The 23,679-nt window shown below is 50.4% G+C and overlaps 1 protein-coding gene across 1 annotated transcript in view; it reads left to right on the top strand.

Annotated features, from left to right (window-relative positions):
• Window positions 1-23,679, top strand: part of LOC123399940 (protein PGR-like) — a 62,806-nt gene that overhangs the window by 13,927 nt on the left and 25,200 nt on the right. Inside the window, exons 2-3 of the mRNA XM_045094330.1 lie at window positions 7,536-7,758; window positions 14,945-15,193. Of these exons, the coding sequence (XP_044950265.1) occupies window positions 7,536-7,758; window positions 14,945-15,193 (472 nt within the window). The remainder of the gene's footprint in view (window positions 1-7,535; window positions 7,759-14,944; window positions 15,194-23,679) is intronic.

Here is a 23,679-nt window from a genome sequence, read left to right as displayed (position 1 = left end):
GCTGGTTGTCGTACTTGCCCCTGTTGCCAGGCTGTCCAGGCCGACTTGGAGTTTCATCGCATCTACGAGTTCCTGTCTCGGCTCCGTAAGGAGTTTGAGCCCCGGCGTGCTCAGTTGTTTGCTCGTGGTCGTATTTCTCTCATGGAGGCGCTTTCTGAGATTCGTGCTGAGGAGACTCGCTTACGTGGTGCTGGTTTGCTGGAGGTTCCCTCGGTGCTCGCTGCTCGGACTTTTTCTACGCCACCTGCTGCACCGACCCCTTCTCGCTCGAGTGCTCCGCCGCTCTTGCCCACTCCTTCTGGCGGCTCAGGTCGCCCCCGTCCACATTGTAACTACTGCAACAATGATGGTCATATTGAGTCCCACTGCTACACGAAGAAGAAACACTTGCGCAAGGCGCGGTCATCATCTACAGCGACTTCGTCATCTACCTCGACAGCTTCAGCCATCGCTTTGATTGAGCAGGATATTCTGAGACTTAAGCGTCTGCTCGCTGCTTCAGGTTCTTCCTCAACGGGTACTGCTGGTTCTGTGACTGAGGCTTCTCGCACTGAGCAACCACCTTCTACACAGTCAGGTACATCCCCATGGGTTCTGGACTCTGGAGCTTCCTTTCATATGACTTCTAATTCTTCCACTCTGTCCTCTCTTCGATCGCTTGGTTCTCCTGTTCATGTCCTCACCGCTGATGGTACTCCCCTTCCTGTCGTTAGTAGAGGCACTCTTACCACTCCTTCTTATTCTGTTCCTGATGTTGCTCATGTTCCTCGACTTACCATGAATTTGTTTTCCGCTGGTCAACTTGCTGATTCTGGATGCCGTGTCATCCTTGACCTTGACTCTTGTTCTGTCCAGGACCGTCGCACGCACACTCTGGTTGGGGCTGGTCCTCGCCGCCGTGATTCTGAGGGTCTTTGGGAGTTGGACTGGCTTCATGTTCCTTCTGCTGCCCACTCTATCGCCAGTTCTTCCGCTTTGGTCGCCTCGGCTACTGGTTCTTTCCAGCAGTGGCATCATCGACTTGGTCATCTGTGTGGTTCTCGTTTGTCGTCGTTAGTTCGTCGAGGTCTTCTGGGGTCTGTCTCAGGAGATGCCTCCTTAGAGTGTCAGGGTTGTCGTCTTGGCAAGCAGATTCAGTTACCATATCCACATAGTGAGTCAGTGTCTAAGCATCCTTTTGATTTAGTCCATTCCGATGTATGGGGTCCGGCTCCCTTCGCTTCGAAAGGGGGTCATAAATACTATATTATTTTCATAGATGACTTCTCTCGTTACACATGGCTTTATTTCATGACTTCTCGTAGTGAGGTGTTGTCCATTTATAAGCGTTTTGCTGCCATGGTTCATACTCAGTTCTCTTCTCCCATTCGTGTGTTTCGTGCTGACTCCGCTGGCGAGTATATCTTTAAGATGTTGCGTGGTGTTCTTGCTGAGCAAGGGACTCTCTCTCAATTCTCTTGTCCTGGTGCTCATGCTCAGAATGGCGTGGCTGAGCGCAAGCATCGTCATCTTCTTGAGACGGCTCGTGCATTGATGATTGCTGCCTCTCTCCCGCCTCATTTTTGGGCTGAGGCCGTCTCCACCTCCACCTATCTCATCAATTTCCAGCCTTCCGCTGCTCTACAGGGTGGTGTTCCTTTCGAGCGTCTTTTTGATCGTTCTCCTGATTATTCGATGCTTCGTTTGTTTGGTTGTGTTTGCTATGTTCTTCTTGCCCCCCGCGAACGCATCAAACTGACCGCTCAGTCTGTTGAGTGTGTCTTCTTAGGCTATAGTGATGAGCATAAGGGCTATCGTTGTTGGGATCCTATCGGTCGTCGGATGCGTATCTCTCGGGATGTGACTTTCGATGAGTCTCGTCCCTTCTACCCACGCCCATCTTCCTCGACCTTTTCAGTGAAGGATGTCTCTTTTCTCACTTTTCCTGACACATCTATCACACCTGTCGAGCCTTTGCCTATTCGTTCCGCTCCCTCTGCTTCTCCACCTCCAGTCGATTTGTCGCCACCATCTTCCACAGTCTCCTCGTCTAGTATGTCACCGGAGTCTACACCTTCCTCTCCGGTGACTTCTTCGTCGTCACTCCCCGATTCTACCTTGGCGATTCCTCCTTCCATTGTTCCATCTTTTCCTCAGTGTTACACTCGTCGTTCACGTTCTGTGGATGCCTCTGTGGATGTGTCGTCATCCTCATCTCAGCCTACTTATGGTTTGCGTTCTCGTCCTCGTCCGCCTGTTGATCGCTTTGGATTTTCCACCGCTGGTGCTGCTGTTCTTGAGCCGACTACTTATCATCAGGCTGTTGTTCATCCTGAATGGCAGTTTGCGATGGCAGAGGAGATTGCTGCTCTTGAACGCACTGGTACGTGAGATCTTGTTTCCCTTCCTCCCGGAGTTCGTCCCATCACTTGTAAGTGGGTCTACAAGGTTAAGACTCGCTCTGATGGTTCTCTTGAGCGTCACAAAGCTCGTCTTGTGGCTCGTGGTTTTCAGCAGGAGCATGGTCGTGATTATGACGAGACTTTTGCTCCTGTGGCTCATATGACCACTGTTCGTACACTTCTTGCCGTGGCCTCTACACACCACTGGTCTATCTCTCAGCTTGATGTTAAGAATGCTTTTCTTAATGGTGAGCTGCGTGAGGAGGTGTACATGCAGCCACCACCTGGGTATTCTGTTCCTGATGGCATGGTATGTCGTCTTTGTCGCTCTCTCTATGGCCTTAAGCAAGCCCCCCGTGCCTGGTTTGAGCGTTTTGCCTCTGTGGTGACTGCCGCTGGTTTTTCACCCAGTGTTCATGATCCAGCATTATTTATTCACCTTTCTCCTCGTGGTCGGACTCTTCTTCTTCTCTATGTTGATGATATGGTCATCACTGGGGATGACCCCGAGTATATTGTCTTTGTCAAGGCCCGTCTTAGTGAGCAGTTCCTTATGTCTGATCTTGGACCTCTACGCTACTTTCTTGGGATTGAAGTTTCTTCTACCTCTGATGGCTTCTTTATATCCCAGGAAAAGTATATCCAGGATCTTCTTGCTCGTGCTGCTCTTACTGATGAGCGCATTGTTGAGACTCCTATGGAGCTCAATGTTCACCTATGCGCTACTGATGGTGATCCCCTGCCTGACCCGACGCGTTATCGTCATCTTGTTGGCAGTCTTGTTTACCTGGCTGTCACTCGTCCGGATATCTCTTATCCGGTTCATATTCTGAGTCAGTTCGTCTCTGCTCCCACATCGGTTCACTATAGTCATCTCCTCCGTGTTCTCCGATATCTTCGGGGCACGATCTCTCACCGTCTATTCTTTCCTCGCTCCAGTTCTTTACAGCTTCAGGCCTATTCGGATGCTACGTGGGCTAGTGATCCTTCAGATCGCCGTTCACTTTCTGCTTACTGTGTTTTTCTTGGTGGTTCTCTCATTGCCTGGAAGACGAAGAAACAGATTGCAGTTTCCCATTCGAGTGCAGAGGCTGAGTTGCGAGCGATGGCTCTTTTGACGGCAGAGGTGACTTGGTTACGGTGGTTACTTCAGGATTTTGGTGTTTCTGTCACTACACCGACTCTACTCTTATCTGACAGTACATGTGCTATTAGCATTGCGCGCGACCCTGTGAAGCATGAGCTCACCAAGCATATTGGCGTTGATGCTTTCTATGTGCGCGCTGCTGTGCAGGATCAGGTTATTGCTCTTCAGTATGTGCCTTCCGAGTTACAGTTGGCGGATTTCCTGACGAAGGCCCAGACTAGAGCACAACATGTCTTTTATCTCTCCAAATTCAGTGTTGTTCATCCACCATGAGTTTGAGGGGGGGTGTTAGAGTTATAATATAAGTCATGTACCCTTTTGTATTTATCCCAATATATAAGGGGTTTCCTGCATATAGTCCACCACTTGTACATGTATATATACTGGCCTATGGCCTCATGGGAATACAAGTTGCTTATTCCTAACAGAAACCACCGGATAGGTGATTGAGGATATGCGGGTAGAAGTCACCTTTACCTTTACCGGCCTCAAAAATTGCCACAAAGTCCAAACTGTGTTCACGCACGCCATCACCGACATGTTTATGCTTAGCCAAGTCTGAAAGACCTGTGCTATTCCAAAACATGCCTCTCATGTGGAAACCCGAATCGGTGTGGAAATCTTCACCTTCTTGGGCGGGTTTTGTTTCTTTTTAGAGGAAAGTGATTTAGATTTACGCGGAGCCGCTGTGAAGTCACAAAACATGAACCCAGGTCTTCTGTCATCCAATTCAACCTCGGTAACCTCACCAACCAAGTGGAAGATAAGCGGACCATCATATGTGGATCCATTTCAATACCGTCCTCGGTTTTGGGGTTAGGTGGGGTGTTAATACACTTCACCGTTGAACGGTCAATCTCCATATGTTTAAGTACCCCATCGACAAATTAATTTCAGCATTATTCTTTCCAATAGAGATACCTGCGGTCTTCAAGCTAGTAGAAATGAGTGTATCCGAAAAGGAAAGAATTTTTTTTATGGAACAGGTACCTGGGTGTAGTACAAATTTCTCGAGGCCTGGCGGCGCATTGCCTTTGCCAGAGAATGCTTGTCAATCGGAGAAGAACCATCAACGAAGACGGTGTGACGGCTACTATGTCGAAGGGGCGAAGCCAGCCCTCCAGACATGGTGCCCTTCGGAGTTGTCGTTTGAGCTAAAGGTCTTAGCGAAATCGGCGGTGTCGCGGCAGTCCACGAGGTCGGTGAAGAGGTACGTGCCACCGCCCCATCGGAATGGTCGCGACGGGTGCAATATACATCCAAAGGTGGATAACCCGAGGGAAATATTTAATCCTTGGAAGGAAAAGAGAAAGAGTTCAAGGGTCGAAACAGTTGTCACCAAGGCATTAACACCAGACCAAGTTCACAAACAAGAGGGAAACACTCCAAAATAATGAATCAATAGAATTTAAATTTTATTGTGTTACACTTTTCATCATCTACAATGCTGCCATGTTTAAAATGGGATCAAGTTGGTACAGATTCAACTATCACTCTGTCACTAGTTCATTTTCAATGGCTAACATGCATAGAAATGGAAGCTAAATATGGATAGTTCGGCACAAAGAGTACAATGCTTTATAGTGGGGGGAGGAGGATACAAAATTCTTCTCCTTCCGTTTTGGTATCTGTGGCCAACGAGCGTTTTCAGACATTTTGGTATTTTAGGGCCACGGGAGATTAAGGTGTCATTACCCCATGATTTTCTCTCCCACTCTTTTATTATATGCGTGCAGTTAATGCTGTTGAGGGGGAATGGTTACAGGATTAATTTAGCGATTTAAGGTGGGAGTTGGCATGGCAATCCCTGAAAATTCTCATAAGAAAAAGGGGGAAATAAGTCCTTCGTTGGACGTTGCCAAAATCAAAAAGCCTCAATCGATTCCTCTCTGCCTTGGTCTTTTTGGCTAAATGGTCCAACAAACGCGAATGGAGGGAATATGGTCTTGTAGAGAAATGTAGATTGAATTCTTCGTTAGCTAGGTCTTATAGGAAAGCCCGCACTTTACTGACACAAGTACAAAACACAATACTGACGCAATGTAGTCAAACTTGCACGAAATGGCAACGGTTAGCCCAAGTCTATGGCTGTTTGGAAGCCAGTTTCAAAGATTCAGAAGTCAATGAATTCATAAGGGTCTGTCTGGAACACATGAATTTCATTGGATACAGTTGAGACGTCAAGGGCCTAATTAAACCCAAAATTTCTGAGTACCAATGCGGGCCTAAGAGGCCATCGTTTAAATGTTTGTGCTCGGTGTCAGAATTAAATACTTTTTTCAGCATGCATGCACTATCGTGGTAGTAGCACAATCCCAGTTCCACAAAAATACACCAATGTAAATTAAATGATTGTTCCCAAAACTGTTAACTTTCCACTGCTTCGGTGAAAATACATTATGAATGGTGGAGGGTGAAAAAATCCCCTCCCCCCTCCCTCCGCGTCGCCTCCGCACGGCGATTGGAGGGCCAACCCTAATCCCCGCCGCTCCCAGTCCTGACCCTCCTCCTCCCTTGCCGCCACCTGGGAGTGCGGCTAGGCGAAGCCTATCCGTCGCCGGCCATGGCGGGGCCTTCTTGGTCCTCCCATTCGGGCGCGCTGGTATGGGCCATCGTCCCGGAGCGTGGCGCTGGAACCGGGCGTCACGTCGGCGTGGTGGGCGCACCTTGTGTCGAGGCCAGATCTGGGGCCAAGCGGTGCGGGCTACAGGTTTCTGCCCCTGCCATGTCCGCGGCAGGTGGTGGTGCGACGAAGTAGCAGCTGGCCGGTGGATGGGCTGGCCGGGTTCCAGGGGCTACGACGGCGGGCGACCCAAATGGGTTCCTCGGTAAGCTTCCTTGGCGGTTGGTGGTGGCCCTTGGGATTTCGCTTTGCCGATGCACGGGTGTATGTTGGTGGCCTCGCGTGGAGCTGCGTCCACCGCCGAGGTGGGGCGACACAGGGGATGTCTGGTGCGTCCACCGACGAGCTCGGGCCACCCATCGCCAGCACAGGGGTGCGCCAGTCTTGGATGCATCCACTCCTCCTTCTCCCCCTTTCCCTGGCCGTGTATGTGTAGACGTGGCTTCACGTTGCTCGAGGCAGGATATATGCTGCAGTCTCTTCGGTCGGGTGCGTCCTTTGGCCCAAAGACGGTCACTTTGGTCGGTCTTGGGGGTGCCTGGATGCAAGGCAGCGCCCTGGCGGCGGGAGGCACGGCGTTCATGGGCGGAACTTAGGTCTCGGGTGCGGGCGAGCAGCCATGGCCATGCGGGTGGGTGGTCGCTGGTGGTTGGTGGAGCTAGGGTGTGTCGGAAGGGTGGGAGTGCCTAGGTACATCACTTGCCCAATCTGGCCGACGGCGGCGCTGTCCGTGGACGCCGTACCCTTCGTGAAGTCTCTATCGTGGTGTCTCTACTCCATGATGCTCCGGGTGAAAACTCGATCCTCGGGATCGGATGGTGGCAGCTATCAGTGGTCGTTCCCTTCTAGGAGGCACCATCTTGGAGTCCTTGCTCTGTCGGTCTCTGTCTCATCTCTCCTCAGAGGAATGCTCGTGGTGGAGGAGGTCTCCGTTGGCTCCAAGCGGGACTTCTTCGCTCATCTGTAGTGGCTTGGTAGTCGTTGGGGGTGGTGTGGCGGTGCTCGGCACCTTTGTATCTTGCCTCGGGTGTGTGTGTGTGTGTTGTGTGCGGTGGTGGCGTGAGTTTGTATCGTTGTGCTTGTTGGTCGGTGCTTTATATATAGAGCGGGGCGAAATCCTTTTTTCGGACAAATACATTATGAGTAGTTAATTTGTTTTGGCGATGTTCTTTGTGAGAGTTAGATGTGCTTGATGAAAAACCTTAACTTATCATACGTATCAGTTTTTCATATTATATTTGGTAGAAGTTAATGAATTTTGTGGAATTTCTCTTTGGCAATCAGCTTTTCTCTTTTGTAAATAGGTGACATTGCTTTGCCGACAGCATCCAATACTTTATATTTTCCCACATCTTATTATTCGTTTATGTCTTAATTCTTGAAGGATCCAAGTTCTGGCAAATAGTGCAATAGCAACTGTATTGGTTATTGTATTGGCGATAATGACTGGGGGTCAAGATCAATGCTTGGACTCAAATGGTTCAAAGGTTATAACTGGTATAATAGGTGCTATTATTGGCCATTATTGCTGCTGCAATGGAGACACTTGGTCATCTGAAATCGGTGTGCTTAGTGATGAACAACCACGGCTTGTCACTACCCTGAAGGTATGCCCCTTTCATGGTTGAGGTATCATTATAGATTCTTCCATCTTAAAACAATCACCTGTTTATGAGCAAATTGTTTTGGGCATCAAGCCAAGAACGAGGGAAAAAATGATTTAACCAAACTACACGTGGTCTAGTGATGTTTTTGAGTTATTCATGCAACTATTGGATCCCACGATGAATTCTTTTTGAGCAAGCTTGAAATATGCTTAAGGGCTTAACATTGTGAATGACCATAGAGATGATCGTAGACTGATATGCTCTGTAACACTAAGCTTCCTAGTTTTAAAGAGTCCACATTCAATTGAGGTCTCCAATTGGGATTGGGTCACCTGATTTTGACTGGGTCAACAATTGCCCAAAGCTATTTCATCCAATTCTTTATACTATACAATATGCTTCCTAATTTTTAAGGCCTCAATTATGAGGCCTTCCATTTAGAATCCGGTCAACCTGATTTTGACCGGATCAACAATTTCTCAAGGGCTCTCCCATTCAAATTTTTTAAATCCCCTGTGTTCCCATTTTGAAGCTTTTTCATTCAATTGAGGCATTCAATTTTGAATTTGGATTACAGTTTTGATGGGGCCAATGAATTTTCAAATCAATCAACATCAACCGGCCTATAAAAACATACCAATACGATGTTAAATATACTATTGGTTAGCGGATAACACAGAACCACACCACAAAAGACCCATCAAATAACCGCATTTTATAAATAAAAATAGAACACACTCCATCTCCCCCAGCCGCCAAACTAAATATTCCATCAGTTCCAAAATATAAAGGGCATTAGTTTTTTGGAAAGTCAAATTTCTTTAATTTTGACCAAGTTCAGAGCAAAAAATATCGACATCAACAATATTGAACAAAGAAGTATGTAAATTCTTTTCATGATGGATCCGATTTGATATTATGAATTTCGATATATTTCTCTACAAATTAGATCAAACTTAAAAGGTTTGACTTTTCTAAAAAGTAATACACCTTTTGTTTTGGAATAGAGTGAGTATTTTTTGAAGAAACCCAACAACACCAACGACGCAGCAAAGCACGCCCAACTCTTCTAGTACAAACTATGTGCAATGTGTGAATGTAGATTGAGTTCTAATTAGTAACTACGTGAGCCTACTCCAGATATAGAATCAAACGTTCAGTGTGTGAGGAAAATGCTCCCAAGCGGCGCTCCTACCTCTCCCGCTCATTCATTTTAAATTTCATAAACTCAAACTAGCTTGAACCTTTCATGACTCTGTAAGACACATGGCAAACAACCAAACTTAAATGCAGCTCAGTCTATTCGCCCACCTGTTTGATCAAAAACATGTTGTTCCCTCATTTACTTGAGCCTCACGTCAGTGAAAAGGCAGAGTTTCTTCATCCAAAACGATTGTAATATGTTGGCAGCTGAATAAAACAACCCTGAGTGTTCCGCAGAAAGAAGTTACCAACACAATCAGAGTTCATGGCTTCATGCACACGCCTCATCATCAGATTATCATCTCACAGATTACTAATTTTTACTACCCTGTACCTCTCCCAAGGATATCAACTGCATAATGCTCCACAGTAAAAGAAAACACATCAGTAACAGATCACATAAGTCAAATGAAACTGCAGCTGCAAAATAAGTCGAATGAAATTGAATTACAAAGGGTTTGCAACATAGTAGACAATTCTGAACACACAAGTGCTGATCTAGCTCTCAACTGCACGATCTAGTTCCATACGTAACAAATTCTCTTGACTACCCCTATTGGGGACTGGATTAGTCTTTACACCCCGTCTGCTAACTTTAGTTCCATGGGCTCAGTGCAATGGTACCTCAAGTGCCCCTCTACAGCAAGAACAATTCTTACACTTTGAGGCTTGCGAGGGTGATCAAGTACATCACCTTTATGCAGACAAGTAGTTCGCTTGCGCCCTTCGACGATGGCAGCTGTAGAGCCTGGTCCTCTTACTCAATTCTTCGCCATGTACTTATCCAGTAGTTTTTTTAAAGATCAGGGGTTACCGGCTTCATTGATTTAGGAGAAAGCAAGCGGGAAAACAGTGGGGATCAAGCGATCATGGGCACGAAGAGCGTGCTAAAAGAGAGGAAAATGGGAAAATGATGAGGGAAGAAAGACCCTCAAAATGCCTCGGTGATTATCTCGCGGCATCTCCCCCAAAAGGGGGCTCTAAACAATGTGCGCCCGCCAGCCTGCACTGCTCCAGATCGCCGCTGATGGCACGCATCATGTCCTCAATCCTTGGCGACTTAGCCCTGAAGACGAAGGCATTTCGTTCCTTCCAGATCTCCCAGGCGATCATCATCAACATTGATTTAAATCCCCTCCTAAATCTAGCCGTTGTTAGACCGATCATCTTCTGGCAGTGCTTGAGGGAATCTTGGCTGACCTCCCGTTTTTCCTTCATGGCCGCGCAACCGATCTAGGCGGCCGCCTTCTGGTAGACAGAAGTGGAGAAGAGGCAGTCCCATATGAGGTGCGTCGAGCTCTCCAGGCTTTTGATGCACGGGGGGGGGGGGGGGGGGGGGGGCAGAAGTATCCATTTGGCCACCCTCGCCGCGCAGCCGGTCTTTACACCAGAGGCTGTCTGGGTGCAGCAGCCAGGCGAACATCTTCACGTTGCCCGGGGCCCAGGCCTTCCAGACGACCGATTTGATGCCCGGGGATGCGGCATCCTGGGTTCGGAGAGCGTATGAGGCGCTAGCTGAATAGCACTGTCCTCCTCCAGCCAGCCAAGCGATTATATCTTCCTCTTGATCAGATAGTGTAATACCCGCCGTGACGCAGATCCCTAATCCATTGCTCGTTTGTCAGCGCAGCCTCCACTATTTTGTTTTTTCTTCGAGCGTGTTTGAACAGGTTTGGGAAGGCAATGCACATCGGTGCTGCTCCGAGCCACGTACTTTTCTAGAAACTTGCTAGTTTTCTGTTGCCGATCTTCACTCACGTTGCACTTGCGAACAACTCCTGCTCCCTCTGGTCACATGGTGTTGGAAACTCCATCCACGACCGCCGTGGTTTTTGCCAGGCTAGCCATAGCCATCGCAGTCGAAGGGCAGTGCCGAAACGGTGAAGATCCAGGACCCCTAACCCTCCCTTGCAATTGGTAAGCACGCTTTGCTCCATGTCATTTTGCATTTGGCACCAGTCATAGCCTCGTCCTGGGCCCAAAGGAACTGCCGACGCGCCTTATCCACCTCCTTGAGAATATTCTTTGGCACCTAGAGAATTGTCAGGGCAAAAGTGGGCAGGGCTGTGAGGACTGCCTGTACAAGCACCCATCTACCAGCCATGTTCAGAAGCTTGCCCTTCCATCCCGCCAGGCGCGAACGCACCCGATTGATGATGAACATGATGACCGACAACCATGTTCAGAAGCTTATCTACTAGTGTCCTCTTGTGCCTGATCATGAACAACTGTGTCATGTATGGGTGTGTGTGGAGCCTGTATGTTAGAAGGGATAGAGTGATTGGTGGGGATAGAGGGATTGGTGGGGATAGAGGGATTGGTGGAATAGTTGATTGTTGCTTGAGCCTCGTGTGCATATATATAGCTCTGGCCAAACGGGTCGGGTAAATGGGCTGACCCGACAGCCCGCGTGTCTGGCACGACATGGGCCCGGCCCGGCACGGGCTAATCGTGCTCGGGCCCGGCACGAAGCACGCCTCGGGCCGTGTCTGGGTCTGGAGGCTGGGCACGCGGGCCGGCATGACACGGCTCGTTTACTTTTTATATATTTTAAGAATTTTTTTTAATATATATATACAAAAATATGGCCCAATAGGCCCAAAAATAAACCCATAAGGCTAAAAAAATGCGGCCCAGCGTGCTAATCGGGCCAACATGCCGGCCCGTTTAATAATCGGGCAGTGCCTGGGCCTAGAGGCGCAGCCCACGGGTCGACACGACACGGCCCGACTAATAAACGTGCCTGGGCGGGCCGTGCCGTGCCAGGCCCGATTAGCACGGGCCGTGCCGGGCCGGCCCGTTTGGCCAGGTCTGCATATATATAGGACTACATGATCTATTTGGAGTATAAGATAAGTCAGAATACTTCCTAGTCTATCCTATGTTTTCAATCTAATCATGATACTCAACATCCCCCCGCAGTCACAACGGTAGCGACGCACACGGTGAGACTGGAGAAGAATCGGAAGGTAAGCCGACGGTCATCCCGCCCACACTCGTAATGGTCGATGCATCGCGGTAGTCGTGGCTGGAGTGAAAAACCGACGAGGTTGCTAAAGCAAGGCGATAGCCTTTATGTCGATGTCGAGGTAGCCGAGGGCAAAGGGTCGTGCAGTCGTGGTTGAGGTAGCCATGCGAAGGACGTCGTGGTCGATGTTGAATCGGGGTGGCCGGTGTCGAGAAAGTTGTTGGGGAGTCGTGGGCGCAAGGAGGCGCCGTGTTAGTCATGGGCGAAGTGGTGTCGAAGTAATGGTGCGCCGGGAAGAAGTTATTGACGATGCGTCCCGCCGGGTTTGCCAAGCCCGGGGACACCTCATGGATGAAGGCACGCATCGATGTTGCCAACACCGGGCATGCGTAGACGGACGAAGTCAATGTTGACGATGCACTGTTCTAGGCTTGCTAGGCCTGGAAACACATCGGGGACGAAGGCACGCGTCGGTGTTAACAACACCGAGCATGCGTAGACGGGGACCTGAACAAACTGTATGCCATGTCGAGGAGGCTAGCAAAGACGGACTCGACGACGGTTGCGGTTCAAACGGAGGGGGCTGATGTCGCCTGCGGTGGTCGGAGTAGATGCAGTGGTCGGGGAACATGACGACGATGCTGGCGATGAGCTAGTGCTGGACGAAGATGAAGGGGGTGGACGGGCGGCGTGGCTTGGGTGAGCGAGCTACAGTGGCGTCGAAGAAGAGTGGCGGTCCTGTCCTGACGGCGGCAGAGGCTAGTTAGGAGCGAGCGGCGATACTCGAAGTAGGCGAGGAAGAACCTGACAGTGTGACGAAGACCGGCGTGGACGGCGGCGTTCGTGCGTCGAGGGAGGTGGCGAGGCGCATGCCACGGGAAGTCGACGCTCGGGGACGACAAAGGGGACCGCGCGCTGTAGCGCTACGACCCGAAGGGGCGACGAAGCGGCAGCGCGCTGGTCGGGGCGACGGTAGGAAGGCCTTGAGGGACCAACGTGAACGGGAACAACCTTGTGCGGCAGCAGGGACTGCGTGTCGTGGCGCTATGGCCTGATGGGGCGATGCGGTGGGGGCGCGCGAGTCGGGGGCAGCCGCGGGGAGAACCACGTGGTGGTGGCGCTGCGGCCTGGCGGGGCAACGCAGTGGCAGCCCGATTCCCAATTGTTGGAGGGGCGCCCTGTACTCGGAATCGTCTTCACGGGACCTGCGGAGGCGTGCGCAACCGATGGGCCAGATCGTTAGCACGACGTAGATGAGGCGGATCGTGGGCGGGGACGTCGCTTGGTGGAGGCGGGGTGGCAGCATAGTCTGAGATGAAGCCGACGATGACGGTCGGCGTGGGACGATGTGCGGACGAGGGCAACAAGCACCGGCACCGGTGCTGCGTTGCCCGGTGCTTGACGCGGCCAACAGCCGGCCCGTCGCGGCGCAGCCTACGGCAGGCAGCAAGCCTGACGCAGTCGACGACGGGGCCAGAGAGGCAGCTGGTTGTACAGACGCGGCGGAGGCAGGTGGCAACGGAGAAGTCCCAGTCGGAGCTGGGCGGCGACGGCCAGCGCAGGTCGTGAGGGGCCGCCACGTCGCGCGAGGCTGTCGGGTCGGAGTAGAGGCCAGGTGGTCGCGCCGATGTCAAAGTAGAGGCACGGGGTCAATAGCGGCGGCGGGCGATACAAACCGATCTTAGATAAAAAACAAAAAAGAAAATGCTGATCAAAGCGACCGTAGGTAGAGAGAAAACCCGGATAAAAGGATTGGGAAAAAGACTTTCTAGGGCAGCCGGTTAGCACGACCGACGGGCGAACCCTAGGTACAGGTGGCGCGGCCCCCGGTTGCGATCATGGAGACCGACCGTCTCGGGGACGACACGGAGCGGAAGCGGCGGCGGTGGCGAAGGGATTAGAACGATCAAAGAGATGCTCGAAAGGAACGATGATGATGCTTGCACTCAGCCACATCATTCTGGACATGAGCACCAGGATAAGAGAACTGATCAAAAGTACCCTGATGATAAAGGACTCAAGCAACAGCTTGGAGATATACTCTCCAGCAGAGTCAGCACGGAACACATGAATAGGCGTGGAGAACTACGGAACACATGAATAGGCGTGGAGAACTGTGTGACTCGTGACAGCAAAACACTTATACTCCCTCCGTCCCAAAATAACTGTCTTGACTTTGTACTAGCTCTAATACAAAATTATATTAAGCTTAAGACAGTTATTTTGGGACGAAGGGAGTATATAGATAAGACCTCACCACGAGAAGACATGAAATGTATCCAAGTGTGTCGAGAGAAATCATCTATAAAGATAATATAGTAGTGACGTGTAGGGAAACGTGCTATGCAACAAAAGATTTATGCATACACGATCACACCCAGGAACACTACGAAGAGGCGGATACAATCCAGGAACACTATGAAGAGGCGGGTACAATCAACTCACCAACTAGCAGAGTAGCGGATGAAGTGTAGATTGTTGGTGAAGCGCGACCATTATCACTAGAAGATGTTAGGAAGCGTTGACCGACTGCCTGCGTTATCATTGGGCAAAAAAATGTCCCTTCGCATGGAGGTGGCAGTTTATTCGCAAGAATTGTGCCTACACCTAGAGGCAGCAGCTTCGTTAGATTTTCTGTATGACATGCCTTTGGTGTCGCTGAGTCAAACAACAATACCAATGTACTGTACCTAATCAATCGACGTTGTTTACTCACATTTAAGAGCGGAAGCTCCACAAGTGCAGTAGTATGTCCACATGATGAAATACGACTTTTAGATGGAATATAGGCCCGCATGGGCTGTATTCATTAGAACGATAGCCTCCCCGCATACAAACAAGAATATCTAGAAGGTTCATATTGCGGTTCAACCTTTCATCTTTTGCATCTCATACATGCAGATCCCAACGTATTAACCTGTTTCATCTTTGTCTCATTTGAATATTTCCTGTAAAAGTTGATAGTTTTTGTGTGCTTTTATATGTGAACTGATAATTCCTTGTATCATGTATAAGCCTGTCAGGAAAGGTACAAATGGTGGAGTGACCTTACAAGGACTTCTTGCTGCCACAGCAGGTGGTCTAACCATTGGTCTGATTTTTGTTGCTGTTGGACTGATGACAGCTGATTGTTCTTTTGATATGTCGCTTCAACAGCTCCTAGTAATACCTATCTCTGCTGCTGCTGGTTTGCTTGGGAGTCTAATTGATTCATTTCTGGGTGCCACACTTCAGTTCAGCGGATACTGCAGTGTTAGGAAAAAGGTAAATATTTCCATGACATCTTAGGTTGGAATCTGTCAGAGGCGGGGATCTCATACCTTAGCCCATTGGAGATAATTATTTAGTTAGGAAAGTGATCGGTACAGTTAGAAGATCAAGATATGGTTTGTTAGGAAAGTTAAGATTATTCTTAGGCATCAAGTCGAGGCTTCGCTATAAAAGGGACACCATGTACTACATAAGAATTATGAAACATATGAGAATAAACTAGTAAAGATCTAATCCCTGCCCCCAACCTTCTCTCCCTCTCATCCTCGGCACCATGGCTGGCCAACCAGCTCTACCCACAACCATGTCACGTTCATTGGTCTTAGAACTGGTCCCAATCCTAGCACGTGACAACTTGTGATGTCAGAGGCGTGGATCTCATACCTTAGCCCATTAGAGATAATTATTTAGTTAGGAAAGAGTTCATGTTGGATGAGGGGTCCATGGCCGATGTATTGTTGGCCCAAGTGGCCCAGGCTCATTGTGGTTGACCTAATAGGAGTATGGGGCAGTGGTCCCTTGAAAGCTCCGGGTCCAGATGGATTTCCGGCGCAATTTTTTCAGCATCACTGGGATGTTTGTGGTGAAGATGTTACAACTGTTGTCCTACGTGTTGTGTGTGTGCGTGTGTGGTGGTGGTGGTTGGGGGGGGGGTGAACAACCCAAAAACAATAAATGGTACAATTGTGGTTCTTATTCCAAAGGTATACAGTTGTGAGAGCATGACTTAATAGGAATGATAGACTACTGATATCAACCAGGAATTCCTTCTTTTTCGGAAGCCCATTCGAAGAGAACTTCAAAGTTAAGCGTGCTTGGCTTGGAGTAATTCTAGGATGGGTGACCGATCGGAAAGTTGGTCTCGGGTGCGCACGGGTGAGGATTGAGTGTACAGGAAATACTAGTGTTGGTATGTGGGGCCAGTCTAGATCCCGTCAGGCGTAACAGGGTGTTACAATTGATATCAGAGCCGACCCTCGCGGTTACACGGGCATGCATGAGTCAGGTGCGCGGGCATGTGGCGCATAGCGCGTGTGGCCCGTTGTGGCACACGACATAGCACATGTGTTGGACTGGATGCGTGCCAAGAGGGAACGTTCCTGATGGGCCGACGAGGACGTCAGTACCTTTGAGTGGGGCTGTATGTTAGAGCTTGACTTAATAGGAATGATAGACTACGCATATCAATAATGAATTCCTTCTTTTCTAGAAGTCTATTCGAAAAGAACTCCAAAGTTAAGCATGCTTGGCTTGAAGTAATTCTAGGATGGTTTACCGATCGGAAAGTTGGTCCCGGGTGCACACGAGTGAGGACAAAGTGCGTAAAAAAGACTGGTGTTGGTCTGTGAGCCCGTCTAAATCCCGCCAGGTGTAACAGAGCGTTACGACAACCCCTCCACTTTGTTGCAGTTTCGCCCCATAAGTTTATGTAAGGTTCTTTATAAGATTGCCTTCAAGGTTGTTGTTAACCGTTTGAAACAAGTACTGCCGGCTGATCACAAATAATATTATTTTGGCTTATGAGTGCTTGCATTTTATGAAAAGAAACAAGGCCAATAAATATAGGTTATATGCCCTAAAGCTTGACATGATGAAGGCTTATGATCGGGTGGAGTGGTCATATCTTCTTTTTAGGGTTTGGAGTGGTCATATCTTAAGGCAATCATGGAGAAGTTGGGTTTGTTGATGTGGGTCGTTGCCCCTTTTGACATGTCTGGCCCATGAGGCCCATCCAACCTGTGGCCTACTTAGCAGGTGACTCCTCAGGATATATATCTAGGCCATCCCTGAGCTCACTCGTGTTGTGATATAGAGTGAGGCACAGGTGGCGCAGCATCCAGGTTAGCTATCCCCTCACCTCTGACATGGTATCAGACCAGGAGGCGGCGTGCTCGCTCGCCGGTGAGGCGACGGAGTCTGGCGGTCCGGCAAGGAGAGATGGCTGCGGGCGGAGCTGTGCAGGCGCGCAAGGCGGCACGAGACCTGCGTGGCTGGTGATGGCGGGGCTAGGAGTCCCGACTGTGCAAGCTTCTGTTTTTGCGCGGGAGGAAGCAGAGGAGGTACAGCTAGCTGCGGTTTCTGAGGGTTGCTGCTGCTGTTGAAATAAGTTTCAGGTTCAGGTTCAGACCCGTCAGGGTTTTAGGTGTCGATAAAATTCAGTTTCGTCAGAGTCTTTCTTCGGTTGATTTAGAATCTCATACGGAGTCTTGTTCAAGCCTTTGCGGATATAGAGCCGATTGGATGCATGACATGCTGTGTTGATGGCCTCTGCCCAGAAGTTATATGGAGATTTGAATTCTGCCATCATTGTCCTTGCAGCGTCTATCAAGGTCCGGTTCTTCCTTTCTGCCACGCCGTTGAGGGGTATATGGTGCAGAGTATTGGTGTTTTATTCCCTCATCACCTAGAAACTTATCCAAGGTGTAGTTCTTGAACTCGGTGCCGTTGTCACTTCTAATCATCAAGATCTTTGCTTCATGTTGACGTTGCGCTTTATTAGCAAAGTTGATGACCGTTTGTTGAGTCTCACTCTTCTTTTTAAAGAAATATACCCAGATATATCTTGAGTAGTCGTCAACAATAACTAAGCAATACTTTCTGCCTCCAAGACTATCAAATGATGGAGGACCAAACAGATCCATATGGAGAAGTTCCAATGGCCTCTTAGTGTAGATAAGAGTCGTTGGACGATGAGCAGTTTCATGAATCTTTCCTTCAATGCAGGCACTACAAACACGATCTTTAGCAAAACTCATATTTGTTAGTCCATGAATATGGTCCCCTGTCAGAAGGCTTTGCAAAGATCTCATATTGACATGAGCTAAACGGCGATGCCAAAGCCAGCTCACATCAACTTTAGCCATTAAACATGTCGCAGTCTTAGTGGGTCGCTTTGAGAAGTTCACCACATAAAGACCATTTTCGACATATCCAATATAGGCTACTTTAAGAGTCTTGCTCCTCAGGAGGACCACAGTATCAAGATTAAAGAAAGTGGAAAAACCCATAATTGCGAGTTGACGAACCGAAAGTAAATTGTAGGCAGGTGACTCAACAAGCATGACCTTCTCAATAGATAAATCTTGAGAGACGACCACCTTACCAAATCCAAATACCTTTGAAGAGGATGCATCGGCGAATTGGACATGGGTGGGCATAGATGGAGAAGGATGCACATCCACCACTAAGTCCTTGCTTCCGGTCATATGATTTGTTACTCCACTATCGAGCAACCATGACATCCCACCGGAAGCAAACTCCTGCAATAGATCAAGACTTGGTTTTAGGTACCCATTTTTTAATGGGTCCTTTCATGTTAGAGACAAGGGTTGATGGGGTTATAGTCCTGGGGTAGGGTCATAGGCCTGACCTGTAGGTCCTACCCAAGGACTACCCCTCACAAAGGACAAGGCCCTTAGTCAGCTCCGACTGAATTAAGGAGTCTCCATCATCCAGTCGGTAACAGGTCCTCGATCATCCAGTCGGAGACTAGCATTCGGAGAATATCAAGCTAACCGACTGGATACCACTCGGTACATCGTAACCCCCCTGGAGGGAAATGGTCGTACGTTTCCAGGTGCATTTTACGCATTCAATCGCCACTACTCCACCCCTGTACCGGAACCGTTGTGGAGGGCAGCGTACTCTATATAAGCCACCCTCCCTCGCTGTTAGAGGGGTTAGCAACTCATTGTATTCCATATTCCCACTCGACAATAAGCTCCCCGAGCACTGAGACGTAGGGATATTACCTCCACCGCAGAGGGGCCTGAACTCATACAACCTCGCCGTAGCTAAGGCTCTGCCCATCCTTTTCGTACCCTACACATCTACTGTCAGGCTTATACCTACGACAGTTGGCGCCCACCGTGGGACAGGCGTCTAAGCGACTTCCGGCGAGTTTGCGACTACTTCCTTTCGTCATGTCGTCCGATGGAGGTTCGAGCATGGGTCACCAGATCTTTTTCGGCGCTCTCTCCTTCATCATCGACGATTCGGCGTGGCTTCGGGATGCTCCTCTCAACGTCGAGGCGCTTCCACGTCGTGGGGCTACGCACTTCCGTGCCGGCGCCCGCGGCATTCTTCTTCTCCAACAGTCGGCTCTGGTGTCGACCTGCACCGCCGTCGCGCGCCGCAGCAAGCGGTCTCGCCGTCCGCGGCTCCAGCGTTGGGTGCAACACGCCCAGTCGCGTCAGAACGCGTCTTCACAAGTGGCGGTTCTAGAGTCCGTTGTGGTTGCCCCGCGGTCCCTGCACTCAGACTCGGTTCCGACTGAGTTTCCTTCCGAGTATGCGGGTCGCGGGCCTACATCAGAATACACATGGCCAACTCCCATGAAGATCCCTGTCAAGCTGGCCGGAACGAGCACGAGATCGGCGAAACGTCCGGCGCGCGTCGTCCGCCTCGCCGTTCTGCCAGTCGACACACTCGGAGGAGCAATGTGGAGTTGTTCCGCACACCCCTCCTCAACTTGGCTGCAGCTGCCAAGATAGCCGATTCCCTCCAGCCGACTGATTCAGAGGCTGGTAGGGGAATCGAGCAGATCCAAGCCCTGTTGCACACGGCGCAGCAGCAGAAATCGGCAGTCTCCCAGTCGCATAACAGGATCCATAATAGTTCCGTTCATGCGAATACGCATCGGTCGGTTCACAGCCCTGGTTTCCATCAGCGGCACAGAGGAGGCAGCCGTTCCATAAATCACGAATATCGCCGCCGTTCACGCACCCCTCCGCGGGGTGGGCCCTACGGGCCCCGACATCATGATGATCGGCGTTCAGTCGGTGACACTTACGACCCAAGGCCTGACGCAAGAGGGCGTATCGCCCAGCGAAGGGTCGACAGGGGCCGAGCCCACCGCGATGGTCACGATATGGACCGTCCAAGTGGAAGCAGGACCATCGTGTCTGGTCCCGAGTGTTTTAGTCGAGCCATCCGTTCGGCTGACATCCCGCCCAACTTCCGATTGGCGACGGGAATCAGCAAGTTTACAGGAGAGTCCAAGCCGGAAACATGGCTAGATGACTACCGAGTGACGGTCCAGATCGGAGGAGGGGACGACCATGTCGCCATGAAGCACCTCCCTCTGATGCTCGACGGCTCGGCGCGAGCGTGGCTGGATTAGTTGACCCCCTCAAACATCTACAGTTGGGCAGATCTTGCCCGAGTGTTCATCAAGACCTTCGAGGGGACGTGCAAACGCCCTTCTGGCCTCGTGGAGCTCCAGCACTGTGTCCAGAAGCAGAATGAGCCCCTGCGCGATCTCATCCAGCGTTGGACGACTCTCTACCACACGGTGGAGAACGTCACCGAGCATTAAGCAGTCTGCGCCTTCAAGGCAGGCGTGCGGTACAGGGATCTGTACCTAAAGTTCGGCTGAACAGGCGACATCTCCATGAGCAAGATGATGGAAATAGCGACGCGCTATGCTAATGGCGAAGAAGAAGACCGCATCCAAAGCGGCAAGCACAAAACAGTCGCTGATGGAGATGGTGGCAACACTCGAAAGCAGAAGCAGAAAGCTCCGACTGCTCCGCAAGCAGAAGCTGCAGCCGTAACCAATGCCAAGTTCAAGGGCAAAGGGAAGGCTCAGTTCACCCCCAAGAAGAAGCAGTTCAATAACCCCATCCTGGACCATCCATGTCCGGTTCATACGAAGATGGATGAAGAGGGCAACCCCATATATGCAAAGCATACCACTCGACAGTGTCTCCTCCTGATCCAGAGGGTTCGGCGAAGGGCAACCGAGTGAAAAGGACAACGAACAGGATGAGGAGGACAAGGAGGATCCGTTCCCCCAAGTCCATGCAACTCTCATGATTTTTGCTGACGTTGAGAGCAAGAGTCGACTGAAGTTGGTGAACAGGGAGGTGAACATGGCCACCCCTGCCAGCCCCAAGGTCCTCAAATGGTCTCAGACTGCGATCACCTTTGACCAGTCGGATCATCCAGCACATGTACCCACCCCAGGAAGACAAGCACTTTGAGGTCGTCGACCCGGTGGTAGAAGGAGTCCGACTGCGCAAAGTCCTCATGGACGGCGGCAGCGGCTTGAACATCATGTACGCCGACACTCTTAAGGGGATGGGCATTCCGATGTCCAAACTCAGCGAGAGCAGCATGCAGTTCCATGGAGTCGTCCCTGGACGGAAGGCCAAGTCACTCGGCCAGATCGCGTTGGACGTCGTTTTCGGCTCCGACAAGAACTTCCGCAAGGAAAAGCTGACGTTCGAAGTGGTCGACTTCCAGAGCACTTATCACGCAATTCTGGGTCGCCCAGCGTAGGCGCGTTTCATGGCCCGTCCATGTTACGTATACCTGAAGTTGAAGATGCCAGGCCCGAAGGGTGTGATCACCATCACGGGTAATCGACAGCGAGCCGAAGTGTGCCTGCAGCAGGGATCAAGAATCGCCGACCAGCAGATGGCCGTCCTCGAGCTCGACGAGTACAAGAAAACAGTCGACCCCGCCGACCTGATGCGCTCAAAGAAGCCAGCTTCTAAATCCGCATTCCAGTCGGCGGGAGAGATAAAGAAGGTCAGCATTCACCCAACGGACGACACTGCTGCCCCGCCGAACATCTCCACCACCCTCGATCCTAAATAGGAAGCCGAGCTCACCAAATTCCTCCGTGAGAACTGGGACATCTTCGCATGGAAACCCTCTGACATGTGAGGTGTACCCAGGGAGTTAGCTGAGCACCGACTGCACGTGGATTCCACCGCTCGGCCCGTCTGAGAGCGCCTGTGCCGGTCCGCCGCGCACAAGAGGAAGGCAATCGAGGAAGAAGTGGCCAAGCTGCTGGCAGCCAACTTTATTCGCGAGGTTCACCACTCCGAGTGGCTCCCAATGTTGTCATGGTGCCCAAGAAGGACAAGTCGCTCCGAATGTGCATCAACTTCAAGCATCTCAATAAGGTCTGCCCGAAGGACCATTTTCCGCTCCCCCGCATAGATCAAATTGTCAATTCGACTGCGGGCTGCGAGCGTTTGTCATTTCTGGATGCATATTCGGGCTATCATCAGATCCGTTTGTATGGTCCCGATGAGTTAAAAACAGCCTTCATCACCCCATTCGGGTGCTTCTGCTACATCACTATGCCATTCGGTTTGAAGAATGCAGGAGCTACCTTTATGCGCATGATCCAAAAATGCCTTCTCGACCAGATCGGTCGGAATGTGGAGGCATATATGGATGATATCGTAGTCAAGTCACGCAAAGGTTCCGACCTGCTGACTGACTTGGCAGAAACATTCGCCAACCTTCGTAGGTACGATATCAAGCTCAACCCCGCTAAATATTTATTCGGCGTTCTCAGCGGAAAGTTACTCGGTTTCTTCGTTTCCGAACGAGTGATCGATGTACCCCGAAAAGATCGGGACCATCGTCCGAATGGAGAGGCCGGTCAGAATACACGATGTTCAACGGCTCACAGGTTGCCTAGCGGCTTTGAGCAGGTTCATCAGTCGACTCGGCGAGAAAGCACTTCCTCTGTACCGACTCATGAAGAAATCAGATAATTTCGAGTGGACAGACGAAGCCCAAGTCGCATTCGACGACCTCAAAGTCCTACTTTCCACCCAGCCGGTTCTTACTGCTCCGCTCAGTAAAGAGCCCCTTCTCCTGTATATCGCGGCTACAAATCAAGTCGTCAGTACTGTTCTTACAGTCGAACGAGAAGAAGAAGGCAAAGCATACAAAGTTCAGCGGCCAGTGTACTACGTCTCCGAAGTCCTGACTCCTTCCAAGCAGAGGTATCCCCACTATCAAAAGCTTATCTACGGGATCTACATGACTGCGAAGAAGGTGGCCCATTATTTCCAAGGCCACTCGGTGTCTGTCGTTTCTGATGCTCCGTTGTCGGAAATCCTCCACAATCGGGACGCGTCAGGCCGAGTGGCGAAGTGGGCAATGGAGATGCTGTACTGCGATATCAAGTTCGAGGCCAAGAAAGCTATTAAGTCTCAAGCTCTGGCTGACTTCATAGCAGAATGGGTAGAACAACAGCAACCGACCCACATCTACTCGGCCCATTGGACAATGTTCTTCGATGGGTCCAAGATGTTGAATGGCTCCGGCGCTGGCGTCGTGATCATATCACCAAAGGCGACAAGCTCAAGTACGTGCTGCAGATACACTTCGATTCCTCCAACAACGAGGCAGAGTATGAAGCTCTCCTCTATGGGTTGCGTATGGCCATCTCACTCGGCGTTCGTCGCCTGATGGTCTATGACGATTCGGATTTGGTGGTCAATCAAGTGATGAAAGAGTGGGACGTCAGGAACCCCACCATGACCACATACTGCAATGCAGTGAGGAAGCTTCAGAAGAAGTTTGAAGGTCTAGAACTTCACCATGTTCCTAGACTGAAGAACCAAGCAGCGGATGAGTTGGCGAAACTCGGATCCACTCGGAGACCAGTCCCGAGTGACGTCTGCCTCGAGCACCTTCACCTCCCTTCAGTCAAAGAAGATCCTTTTACA

Source organism: Hordeum vulgare, chromosome 5H (genome assembly GCF_904849725.1).
Source record: "Hordeum vulgare subsp. vulgare chromosome 5H, MorexV3_pseudomolecules_assembly, whole genome shotgun sequence".
NCBI lineage: Eukaryota > Viridiplantae > Streptophyta > Magnoliopsida > Poales > Poaceae > Hordeum > Hordeum vulgare.
The sequence above is the reverse complement of the archived record's forward strand: the minus strand, read 5'-3'. Positions and strand labels throughout refer to the sequence as shown.